The sequence below is a fragment of the Vicia villosa genome, linkage group LG1, assembly GCF_029867415.1.
Source record: "Vicia villosa cultivar HV-30 ecotype Madison, WI linkage group LG1, Vvil1.0, whole genome shotgun sequence".
NCBI classification, from domain to species: domain Eukaryota; kingdom Viridiplantae; phylum Streptophyta; class Magnoliopsida; order Fabales; family Fabaceae; genus Vicia; species Vicia villosa.
This window is the reverse complement of record NC_081180.1, coordinates 252123705-252136219: the sequence shown is the minus strand read 5'-3', so window position 1 is coordinate 252136219 and position 12515 is coordinate 252123705. Positions and strand designations below refer to the sequence as shown.

At 35.7% G+C, this 12515-nt stretch overlaps 2 protein-coding genes across 2 annotated transcripts; one reads left to right on the top strand and one right to left on the bottom strand.

Moving 5' to 3' along the window:
* Positions 1 to 4042: 4042 nt before the first annotated feature.
* LOC131645208 (eukaryotic translation initiation factor 3 subunit C) lies at positions 4043 to 7789 on the top strand. The gene is made up of 4 exons (XM_058915882.1): positions 4043 to 4161; positions 4271 to 4309; positions 4401 to 6206; positions 6711 to 7789. Exons 2-4 carry the CDS (start codon positions 4286 to 4288, stop codon positions 7668 to 7670), a joined length of 2790 nt encoding a protein of 929 aa, XP_058771865.1. The 5' UTR covers positions 4043 to 4161; positions 4271 to 4285; the 3' UTR covers positions 7671 to 7789.
* A 600-nt stretch (positions 7790 to 8389) lies between these two features.
* On the bottom strand, positions 8390 to 11326 carry LOC131645209 (uncharacterized). Its single transcript, XM_058915883.1, has 3 exons — positions 10865 to 11326; positions 9849 to 10784; positions 8390 to 9506 (listed from the first exon to the last, which is right to left on the bottom strand). Exons 1-3 carry the CDS (start codon positions 10868 to 10870, stop codon positions 8796 to 8798), a joined length of 1653 nt encoding a protein of 550 aa, XP_058771866.1. The 5' UTR covers positions 10871 to 11326; the 3' UTR covers positions 8390 to 8795.
* Between the last annotated feature and the right edge of the window lie 1189 nt (positions 11327 to 12515).

The window sequence follows — 12515 nt, the reverse complement described above, 5'->3', positions numbered from 1 at the left end:
AGTCATTAGGTTGTGGTGATAAAACTTGATCAATAAAAGGATATTTCAAGCCTCATTGGTTAGATGTTACAAAGTTTCAACTGAAGTGTTAATCAAATGTTGAATCACGCAGAGGAACTTGAAGTCTTAAAGTTGTGAGAGTGAGAAAGTGAGAAAGTGTGAAAACTCTCCTTATCCTACGATTAGCATTTTAGAGTGGTCAGTTTATTTTTAAAAGATCAATGGTAAGTCTTGAGGTATTAAGGAAAATCAAACACAAACACACACAAAATGTAATTTCAAACCTCTTATATTTTTATTAAACTTCATAAACAAATTCAGACAAGTATGAAATCGATTAATAAGTGTTTCTAATCAATTAGGAAAGTTAACCCAACACTTAATAGATTAAGATATTGATATTGGTCAAATCGATTCAGGAAAAAAGAAATATCATCTAATCAATTAGAAAACCCATTAATCGATAAAGTATATAGTCATTTTAGGGTTTCCTTTTATGGACCAGGTTTGTCATTTTTGAATGTATTTTGATATGTTAAAACATATTTTAATCGATTAACTCATTTATTTGACCTCATGTATTATTTCTTTTTTTTAGCCAAATCTTTTTTCTATATAAATGAGGCTACTCCTCGTTTCATTTTTACACCATCTTTTTTTAATAGAAACCTCTATACTATTTTTTACTCTTATTATTTCTAAAAAAAATATTCTTCACTAAGTTTTTCATAATGCCAAAAGAGTGAAAAGTACTTTTGAGATTTGTTTTGTACTAGTGATGTACTTAATTTGTTTTATTCAAGAGTGTGAATCTTGTGTTTAATATCTTTATATATAATTTAAAGGTTGCAAGCTAAAGCAGGAAAAAAACTTGGGTGAAAGTTCTTAAGCTAAGTTTGAGTAAAAGCTTTGGTTTGTTGTTAGAAGGTTTGTGAGTTGATCATGTGTAAAGGCTCCAAGTTTGTTGAAGGTTATTTGGGTAATCATGTAAAAACTTAGGTTTGATTTTAGGGAAACTTTTGGTGACAGGAGAAGGCCAAGTGGTTAGGCCGAACCTATATAATTCTCTGGTGCAATCACTTTATCCATTTTCTCGTTATTTTTTTTGTTATTTATTTTATTTATGTTGTGAATCTCTCTTCTTCTTCATCTTCTTCATGTATTTCTACTACTACCTCTCAGTTTGTTCATATATTAATATAAATGTTTCTAAGATAAAGTTTTTAAAAACTATCATAACTTATCATCCAATCTCTATTACTCCCCAAAATATTCCAATATTTTATCCTATAAATAGGTGTTTTCTCTTATTCATTTTCTTATTATTCCACCTTTTCTTGTGTGCATATATTTAGGTGTTTTTAGAGCAAATTTTCATCTTTATCTCTTCATCATCATCAGTAATGGCACCTAAAATAAGCCTCATCGTCCTAATACTCCAAAATTGCCTCAACCCAGGAGCAAGAAACAAACTTCAACAACTATTATTCCCAAAGATAATATTTTTAGTCTCGCTACTTGGATGTGAAAAGACTACAACTTTATCCATGCTTTCACAGAGGATAGTTTGAAGAACTTTGTTTTTGAAGTACCCCAAGAATGATTTCCCACCTTGGTGAGAATGTTCTATACAACCTCAAATATGTAGATGGAACTCTCAACTCAAAAGTAAAGAAATATCCAATCCGACTAAGTTTTGAAGAACTCATACACATTTGCAATCTCACTTACAGTGACTATGAGTGTGATAATAGTGAAGAAAGTAACAACTTTAATAATATTGACTCTTCTATTTCTTTTTAGATTGATAGAGCATGTGTCATTCCTATTCCCTTCATTATTTTCATAATACACATGGATATTTGTTTAATTCACTAAATTAGTTCAGTCCACCTTTCAAGACCAACCTCACCGTTCATCGATCATTTGTTGTTTTATAACAAAACAAGTATATGTTCACAAACTTAATTTATGTTAAATTGAATTTTTATAAGCATATGAACTTATAGTATAAACATGCACGAGTTCGCCTATCACAAAATCTATAATTAAAACTTTAAACAACACACACATTAACTATGTTCCTGATGATTGATCTATCGACAACAAATAAAAAACATAAAAATTCATGCTTGAAAACTTATCAATAACTTATGTTATGGAGAGATCTTTTGATTCAATTTTTTTAATCAAAAAAGGGCATAACCCATTGAATAAATGGAAAAGAATAGGTACAAAAACGTGGGGTACAAAGAGCCAAAACCTCAAACCTATCTAGTTCTAAAACTATGTAAACCTAGTTTATTTCTATTAAAGTCTGAATATACAACCAAATGAATATCATTCCACTAAGTAAAATTAGAGGCACATAAGCCTAAGTTAGCAAGCTTACCTGCAAAACCTAGGTTGATCAAAGTCAACACTTTGGTGATAATTTTGAACTTACAGTTTGCCATGGCAATAAGCCTAAGTTGATCAATACTTTCAGCCTCCTTAATTTTAGGGATAAGCACCACTGTGTTGGAATTATAGTTTGGAGAAAACTAACCCTTAGAAAAGAATAGCATAGTTACACGAATGACATCCTCTTTAATCAGCTTCCAAAATGTTTGATAGAAGATGAGACCAAAACCATCTGGGCCAGTAGCATTTTCTCTATTCAAACTGAAAATAGCTTTATGAATTTCCTCTTCTGACGACAACACAATTAAAAGGTTATTAGTTTGCTCATTGACCAACTTAGGAATCACCTCTTCCACTAGAGACTTTTCCTGCAAAACACAAACATTGACAAATACAACTTTGTAGCGATTACTACATGCTCAGAAATCTGCTCATGGTTAGTAATAAGCATGTCTCCCACTTTAAAGGAATGGATAATCTTTGTAGCATTTCTTATTTTGATAATTTTGTGGAAAAACTTAGTGTTTCTATCGCCGTCAGCATGCCATTGAACTCTTGCTTTTTCTTTCCATGACATTTCCTCTATGTGAAGAGATTTATCCAATTTAGATTGAGCATCTTTTTCCTGATTAGCCAAAGCATACGTTTGACCGCTAAGGACAATCAAATCCTGAATATGACTAAGATCCTACTCAACTTTTTTAACCTTGTCATGCACATTCCCAAAGCATCTTTTATTCCAATCTTTGAGGTTCCTCTTCAAGATCTATAATTTTTAGATAAGATATACATAGGGAAACCCACCAATTTACTTTTCTAAGAGGTTTCAACCACTTTGGAATAGTCTGGGTGAAGAGACCAAATATGAAGAAATTTGAATTGAGACGATCCTAGCTTCATTACTATCAAAATGCAGAAGTAGAGGGTGATGATCTGATCTACACTTTATTTGAGTGGAGCTGGCAATTTGAGCACAAACATCAATCGAATCTTGATTGCAGATGGTCCTATACAACCTCTTCTGGGTGTGACTAACTCCATTTCTACCATTGTCCCAAGTGAACTTAGCCCTTGAAGTTGGGATGTCAAGCAAATGATTTGTATCAAACCAATTAGCAAATTCCTCCATAGGACCTCTAGCAGGGGAGAAATTACCACTATGATCATGAACACCAATTATTGAGTTAAAGTCCCCAATAAAACACATGGAAAATTGTGAGCAAGCAAAATATTTTAAAAATAAAGGAAACTTGTTGATCGCCAAAATCCACCACATCAGGGTTTAAATTCTTGTCTCAAAGACACCACAAGTTAGGACTATGATTGACTATACTAGATCAACAAAAAAAAATCCTGGTCGTTAAAAAATTTTGACTCAATACACTATCGAAAATTTTACCTTTTAACTAAATTTTCGGTACAAAATAGTAGATTTTGAAAATTTTTAAAAAAATTATCTTACCTAAAATTTTAAATGAACTACCAGAAAATTCGTACCGAAAGTTTGTTCGAAAAAGTTTTTGACAAAGGATATTTTGGTATTAAGAAAAATTGGAGGGCGTCAGGTATAATTTTGGGGTGTAAGTTAAATGCTACTAAACCTATTATAGTTATCGGCCCATTGAGTTATAAAGGCCCAATATTCCTAACCCTAACACAGTTATCGACTTTGTCGCTGCAGCTCAATCGGATAGTAGCCGCGGTTTCTTCTTCATCATCTTCATTTTTCAGACAAGCGCACGAATTTGCACGAAAACGGTACGCCAAAACCCTAATTCTCCAACTCTTATTTTCTTAATAAGATTATTATTGTTTCGCTGTTTTACGCCAAAACCCTAACGTCGTTACTTTCTTATACGCTGTTCAGAACTTTTGAAAAACCATGGCTTCGAGATTTTGGACTCAGGTATGCTATTTTTTTTCATTCTGTTGTTAATTGCGTTATGCGATTGAGAAATTTGTTCATCTTGTTGTTTTTGTTGAAATTGGAATTTTAGGGTGATAGTGATTCAGAAGAGGAGGAACAAAGTGATTATGATGAGGAAATTGAAAATGCAGCAGTTGAATCTGCTGCAACTCAAGGTAATAAAAGCAATTACTACCTTCAGGGTAATGCAACTGACAGTGATGATGAGGATGGTCAGAAGCGGGTTGTTAAATCGGCGAAAGATAAGCGATTTGATGAAATGGCTTCTACCGTTGATCAGATGAGGAATGCTACTAAGATCAATGATTGGGTTAGTTTGCAGGAGAGCTTTGATAAGATTAATAAGCAGCTCGAGAAAGTTATGAGGGTTATTGAGTCGGTGAAGGTTCCTAATCTTTATATCAAGGCTCTTGTGATGCTGGAAGATTTCTTGGCTGCGGCTTTGGCGAATAAGGATGCTAAAAAGAAGATGAGTAGCAGTAATGCTAAAGCGTTTAACTCGATGAAGCAGAAATTGAAGAAGAATAATAAGCAATATGAAGAGTTGATTAACAAGTGCAGGGAGAATCCTGAGAGTGAGGAGGAGAAGGATGAAGAGGAGGAGTCTGATGAAGAATATGAGAGTGATGGTGAGATTATTGAGCCTGATCAGCTCCGGAAGCAGGAACCGAAATCTGATTCTGAAGCTGAGTATGAAGATGAGAAGGCTGATGCTGATGGTGAAGGGGGTTGGGATCAAAAGCTTAGCAAGAAAGACAGGCTTTTGGAGAGGCAGTTCATGAAAAACCCTAGTGAGATCACGTGGGACACTGTTAACAAGAAGTTCAAAGAGGTTGTGGCGGCTAGGGGGAAGAAAGGAACTGGAAGGTTTGAACAGGTTGAGCAGCTGACATTCCTAACAAAAGTTGCTAAAACACCTGCACAGAAGCTGGAAATTCTTTTCAGCGTGGTTTCTGCCCAATTTGATGTTAATCCTGGCCTTAGTGGGCATATGCCCATCACTGTGTGGAAGAAGTGTGTACAGAATATGTTGGTCATTCTCGATATTCTAGTGCAGCACTCAAACATAAAGGTTGATGATTCAGTTGAACTAGATGAGAATGAAACTAAGAAAGGGGCTGATTATGACGGGCCTATTCGTGTCTGGGGCAACTTAGTTGCTTTCTTAGAGAAAATTGATGCTGAGTTTTTCAAGAGCCTGCAGTGCATAGATCCTCACACACGTGAATATGTTGAGAGACTCAGGGATGAGCCCTTGTTTGTTGTTCTTGCACAGAATGTCCAGGAATATCTTGAAAGGATTGGAGATTTCAAAGCTTCCTCTAAGGTGGCCTTGAAGAGGGTTGAACTCATTTACTACAAATCTCAAGAAGTTTATGAGGCAATGAGGAAATTGGCTGAGATGACTGAAGATGCAGGTGAGGAGAGTGAGGAGTCAAAAGGTTTTGAGGATACAAGAATTCCCACTGCATTTGTTGTTACTCCTGAGGTTGTAGCACGGAAACCCACCTTCCCGGAGAATAGCAGGACTTTAATGGATGTATTAGTATCACTAATATACAAATATGGAGATGAGCGCACTAAAGCACGCGCAATGCTTTGTGATATATATCACCATGCTCTTCTTGATGAGTTCACAGTAGCCCGTGATCTGTTGCTAATGAGTCATTTGCAAGAAAATGTTCATCACATGGACATTTCAACACAGATACTTTTTAACAGGGCTATGTCACAGTTAGGTCTATGTGCTTTTCGGGCTGGGCTGGTTTCTGAAGCTCATGGCTGTCTAGCTGAACTCTATTCTGGTGGAAGGGTGAAAGAATTGCTCGCACAAGGAGTTTCACAGAGTCGTTATCATGAAAAGACTCCAGAACAGGTACTAAATCCATTGTTTTTTCAAATGAATGTTTCACATAATGGCTTTGCTAATGTAGTTATTGTTGTCAATGTCAAGTGCATATATGTGCTTATTACATATGATGTTTAATGATATAACTTTAATAGATCTGACATCCATGCTCTAAAGAAATCCCCGTTTGATTTTTCATCGAAAATATTTGATGTTGATCTGAAATGCGGTTAGGGCTCAATATTTATCATTACCTTTGTATTGAGTAGGGTTTATCAGTTTTGAGGTTCCATAGTATTACTCAACTAGGCTAGATTAAACTCCAATTTGATTTGACTACGGCTGATTTTCACATGAACAACGCATCTCTTTTGTTTTTTGTTGCAAAGTTTGCTTTTTTGGTCTATTGTAATTTTTAATTTTTTTCCTACTTCCTAGTACATATTTCCCTAGTTAGTTTCTTTCATCTGTCTTGGAAATGTGAAAGTTATGTTCAACATAATAGTTTAATCTTTTTTAATTGTCTTTCAGGAAAGGTTGGAAAGAAGAAGGCAGATGCCATATCATATGCATATTAATCTCGAGCTCTTGGAATCTGTGCATCTCACATCTGCTATGCTGTTGGAAGTTCCCAACATGGCAGCCAATGTTCATGATGCAAAGCGAAGGATCATCAGTAAGAATTTCCGTCGCTTGCTTGAGGTCAGTGAGAAACAAACATTCACGGGTCCTCCTGAAAATGTCAGGGATCATGTTATGGCTGCCACAAGGGTTCTTATTAAAGGAGACTTCCTCAAGGCCTTTGACATTATTGCTTCTCTTGACGTATGGAAATTTGTGAAAAACCGAGACACCGTGCTAGAAATGCTGAAGGACAAAATCAAGGAGGAGGCCCTTAGAACATACCTATTTACCTTTGCTTCATCATATGATTCCTTGAGTGTGAATCAGCTCACAACTTTTTTTGAACTCTCTCTTCCTCGTGTTCATAGTATTGTCAGCAGGATGATGGTCAACGAGGAGCTTCATGCAAGCTGGGATCAGCCATCTGGGTGCATTATTTTCCGAAATGTCGAACACTCAAGACTGCAGGCTTTGGCATTCCAGTTGACTGAGAAATTATCTATCCTTGCAGAGAGCAATGAAAGAGCTACAGAAGCAAGGCTAGGTGGTGGTGGGTTGGATCTGCCTCCAAGACGGAGGGATGGCCAGGATTATGCTGCCGCAGCTGCTGGTGGTGGAACATCTTCAGGTGGCAGGTGGCAAGACTTGTCCTATTCTCAAACAAGGCAGGGCGGTGGACGCGCGGGATATGGTGGAAGGGCATTGTCGTTCAATCAAGCAGGTGGGAGTGGCGGCTATTCCAGAGGACGAGGAACCGGTGGAGGTGGCTATCAAAGTTCAGGCAGGAGTCAAGGGGGTTCAGCACTGAGGGGTCCCCAGGGAGATGGATCTACCCGCATGGTTAGCCTTAGGGGAGTTCGAGCTTAATGTTGCATTTACTCGCTACTACAACTTTGTTTTTCTTTTGTTATCTCTTTTATTATGCACTTCATCCAAGTTTTTCGATGAAAATTTTATAAGGATTTATTCTACATATATGTTCTCAATTTCTTTCCCTCATGACACCTCAATGTTTTTTTGTTGTACTACCAATTTATTCTGATTTTTAGCGACAACAATTAAATGAACGCTTGCTAATTTAACTTCATGTTTTTTATTTTTGTGTGGTGTCTCATATGTTTATGCACTGCAGCAGATAGATTAGTAGATTTTAGCATAATTTTCTTGAATGACTTTTTTATTAAAGATTTTAAAAAAAATCAATTAGAGTTTTCTAATTTTTCATTTTAGGGACAAAATATTAAGATAATAATGAATAAGGATATAAAATGAAGAGATTTTTTTATATTGCTTGAAAAACAACAGAAAATGGAGAGAGAAATTAGAAGTTTTTTGAGTATAATGAGAGGCAGTTCATTGTTCTGTGTGTTTATTTGTATGTATGTTTAGTTGAGTGTTGCCACAGTACTAAGCACAATGCATAAGTTTTCTGGTACCTATACTTGTAGCATATATCAAGAGTATAATGAGAGTTCAATATTAATCCAAGGTAGAATTAAACTCTAGCAATAAACAGGTTACTTATTAAAACTTTCAACTTTTTTTAAGCTGTACTACAACTTAGTAAATAAATTAAGTTATAACGCTGCAAAAAAAAGAACTCATATTGCAAATGCCTATTTATCGCTTTGATCTAAAAGTTGTACACTGTCATTATATATGCAACAAGAATAAAAGGGTTCCCCCACTTTAAAGCAGTTGAACGATCATGAAGATGTTTGTCTTCTACAGAAATGATTAACTAGTCAGTGTGAAAATAATAAAGATTCAAGCAAAAATGAACCAGCATGTACATTACTTGCAAATTCAAAAACTTTCTCTGCCTGTAAAGATTCAGCAGGATAGCATTATTGGAAGTGATTTCAATCTTCACTTTCATGTGATGAACTGGTTTGAAAGTATATATGTCTATACTGTGAATTTCACTCTGCTGTATTGGAAGTATATATGTCTGATAGATGATATGTTTCATACTTTTGCAGTTTGTGTGCTCTATTTTAAGTTATCATCTTCAGTATCCTTGTTCTTCACATTACTTTCTGCACTACCTGTTGTATCCATATTTGAATTATGTATGCTCTGTACATTATCTTTGTTCTTGAGATTATTTTCTGCATTACCCGCTGTTTCCATGTTGGAATTTTGTGTGCTTGGTACATTATCATTATCTTCAATATGTCCATTTTTTATGCTATTATTATTATGTACATAGTCCTCGTTTGCGGCACTGATTTCTTCAGCCAATCTTTCCTTATTTGTCTGTGTATCCTCTTCGTTGCCCTTGAACTCAAATTCCCTAGCAGTAGCGTCGTTGTTCTCCTTGTAATTCTGTGTAACGCCTTCCCTCACATTGACAGTTTCAGCTTCATCGGGTAGCTTTGTGATATTTGAAGTCTGCATCCTCTCTTCAATGCGAACATTTTCACTTTCTTCACTCTTGACAGTACTGTCTGCAGTATGCATAGATATGTCACTTATTCCGGCTTTATCTGATGAGCTAACCATATCTGACGCTTGCGTGTTCTGTTCACCATCATTATTCGTATTGGTGTCATCACTATCATCTTTCTTTGTAATATTCTCTTCACTGTTTTTCTGCTCAACAGTAATCTCCATAGGCCCTAGTGTAGATTCGATATTCTTGACAATGAAGGTCAAAGATCTAACATCTCGAGCCCTTGATAAATTGCTGCTTGGTGATGCCTATCACAAGAAACCAAAAGTTTGAATATTGATTGTCACAGAGATAGGGTGACTCTTCCCAATGAAATGACCACAAAAATGTTTAATAGCTACGTTGTGGTATCAAATAAAGGTCGGAATCTATGCGCTCTAGCGCCTTTCCGAAACTTATCTTGTGCCCATAAGACTTATACGCTACGCTATTAATGACCATCCTTTGGATATCCACATTGATTTCTTTTCATATAACCTCATTATTACTACCTACACATCTCCAGTCAAATTAGCATTAAATTTTTTCAGTTATTAATTAATGGTTCAGAAACATTTCTAAAGTATGGTTTAATCTTAACATAGACTGACCTGCACAATTTGCACGACCCGTCGTTGAAGATCGTCCCCAGACACTTCCTTGTAGGTGCCTTTAAGCAAGTGCCACAAGTGAGATTCAAAGTCATCCGAACAATGCTTTTCAATCATACATTGCGCGACCGCAGACCGACAACCGACTGCATAAAACGGACAATTCACAAGCTTCATCGGACACGCAGTTATACAATGCCTATCCATATCCCGTCTCATAATGCTACTCGAACACCTCTGTTCACACGGAATAATCTTGAAAGGACAAGCCGAATCATGCTTCTTCAAAAGACCTGCACAAAACCTAGCATTGCATCCCTGATTCTGACATATCAGAGGTCTAAAATCGCAAGCGAGAACATGATTGTTAAGCTCTTGAGCAACATTAAAACTCTCCGTGCAATGATATAAATTCTTAAAATCAACATTCTTAAGAAGAGTTTCCGCAATCACTTCTCTCCTTTCAAGAGTCCAAAAACCATTCATATCAATCTCCTGAATAAAATCATCGATCTTATCCTCTCTCTTTTCGCTCAAAAGCCAGGCCGAAACACGGCTAAAGAAATTCCTTTTCGAACCGGCAAAATCGTCAACGAAATTGGAAATAATATCGAACGGATGATCGGAGACTTCACCGTCCGGTCCATCCTGCAAGATAACTGACTCAGCAACAAATGACTCACTTCTCATGGTAAGATATTCGATCATTTCCTTTCTCAAATCAACTGTGACGGAACCAGGAGTTTTGAAGAGACCTCCGGTTGTGTTATCAACACAAGCAGAAGCTAATCCTGGAAGGAACATTTGAGCCAGTTTGTGAACTACTTCTGTATCGCAAAGATCGCAATGAAACAACGGACCTACTTGTTTTTCATCTTGAATCTTGTTAGGTCCAAGGTCCACATCAATGGTAGGTAAATCCATGGTTGCTAATATCTACAGAATAATCATGAAACCTAATTGAGTAATCGAAATGAAGAAAGAAATTATAGAGAAGGAAATTGCAGAGAACTTACCGACATGGATGACGAAGTTGAGAATTGAGATCTGTGATTGAGAAATTCGGTTTCGGGTTTTTAGGAAGCCATAATCAAACACCATTCAAACTTTTTTTTCTTTTCTCACCGTACAATAGTTTCTTTTACTATTATTATTTAGTGTTAAATATTTTCTTAGATGTGATTTTCTTGAGCCAACTATTGAACATAACCACAATTATGTGTGATGAAATATTTAAAGTTTTAAGTTTGTTGTGCGAGGAGGTTATAGGTGGATTATTGGATCGGAATAATCTATTATGATTTGGGGTATAATTGGTTGTATGATAGTTTATCGTTGGAAAATTTTTGGTCGTTCATGTCGATAGTAAAAAACTTGAAGCTCTATAATTTGATGGATCAGGATGGTAAATTGTGAAGTTCTAATTTGATACTTGTTAGAGAAGTAGGAGCTGAAAAAGTACTTAAAACTCCCTTATTTGAAGTTATTCTGGTGGACAAAATAGTGTGGATGTTTGAGAAGAATAACATGTATACAGTTCATAGTGCCTATCGATATTATATAGAAGAGAGGTTATTGAAACAAATCATCTTAGAGTTTGTAAGAATTGACAACTCTTTGGAAAAATAAAAATTTCTCCAAGGGTAAAAATTTCTTTGGCGTCTATGTAGGAACTTTGTACCAACAAGAAAACAGTTGATAGAAAAAGGTGTACAATGTCTGACCTAATATGGTGTTTGTGAAGAAGGATTAGAAGATGATAAACACCTTGTGTTCTATTGTCCAAAAAGTATCGTGTGTTGGGAGCTAGTGGAATTATAGTCTATTATTTAACAGGTGGCGAGAGATAACATCTCATTCACATATATTATTTTCTCTTTTTTTACAAGATTCAAGTCAAGACGAGCAGACTTTAGTATCAGCCATTATTTAGAGTATTTGGAAAGGTTGAAATAATCGTATTTGGAACCATATTGAAGAGTCAGCGGAAATAATTTGTGATTGTGCCTCTTACTTGCTATTGGAATGTAGAAATGGTCAACATCTCCAAGTGAGTAGCTCTATCAAAAATGAAACCTCTATGAACAATACTTGGAAAAAGCCTTTTGTTGGTTCTCTCAAATGTAACATAGACACATCTTTCTTAACCACTTATCACTCCAGGTGGACAAAATAGTGTTGAAGTCTAAGAATGACATGTATACAGTTCGTAGTGCCCATAGTTATTGTAGAGAAGAGACTATTGAAACAAATCATTTGAGGGTCTGTGAGAATTGACAACTCCTTTGGAAAATAAAAAGTCTTCCAAGAGTAAAAATTTCTTTGGCGTCTTTGTAGGAACTATGTATCAACAAGAAAACAATTGATAGAAAAAGGTGTTCAATGCCCGACCAATTGTGGTGTTTGTGGAGAAGGATTAGAAGATGATAAACATCTTATGTTTTGTTGTCCAAAAAGTATCGTGTGTTGGGAGATAGTGGAATCATGGCTTATTATTCAACAGGTGACGAGAGATAACATCTCATTCACATCTATTGTAAAATAAATGATGGAGGAGATATAAAAAAATATTGACACATAATCTCCACCATTTATTTTAAAATCTAATGGTTCAGATTCATTTTCATGTTCTCACATAAAAATGTCATTCCCATATGATACGTTATA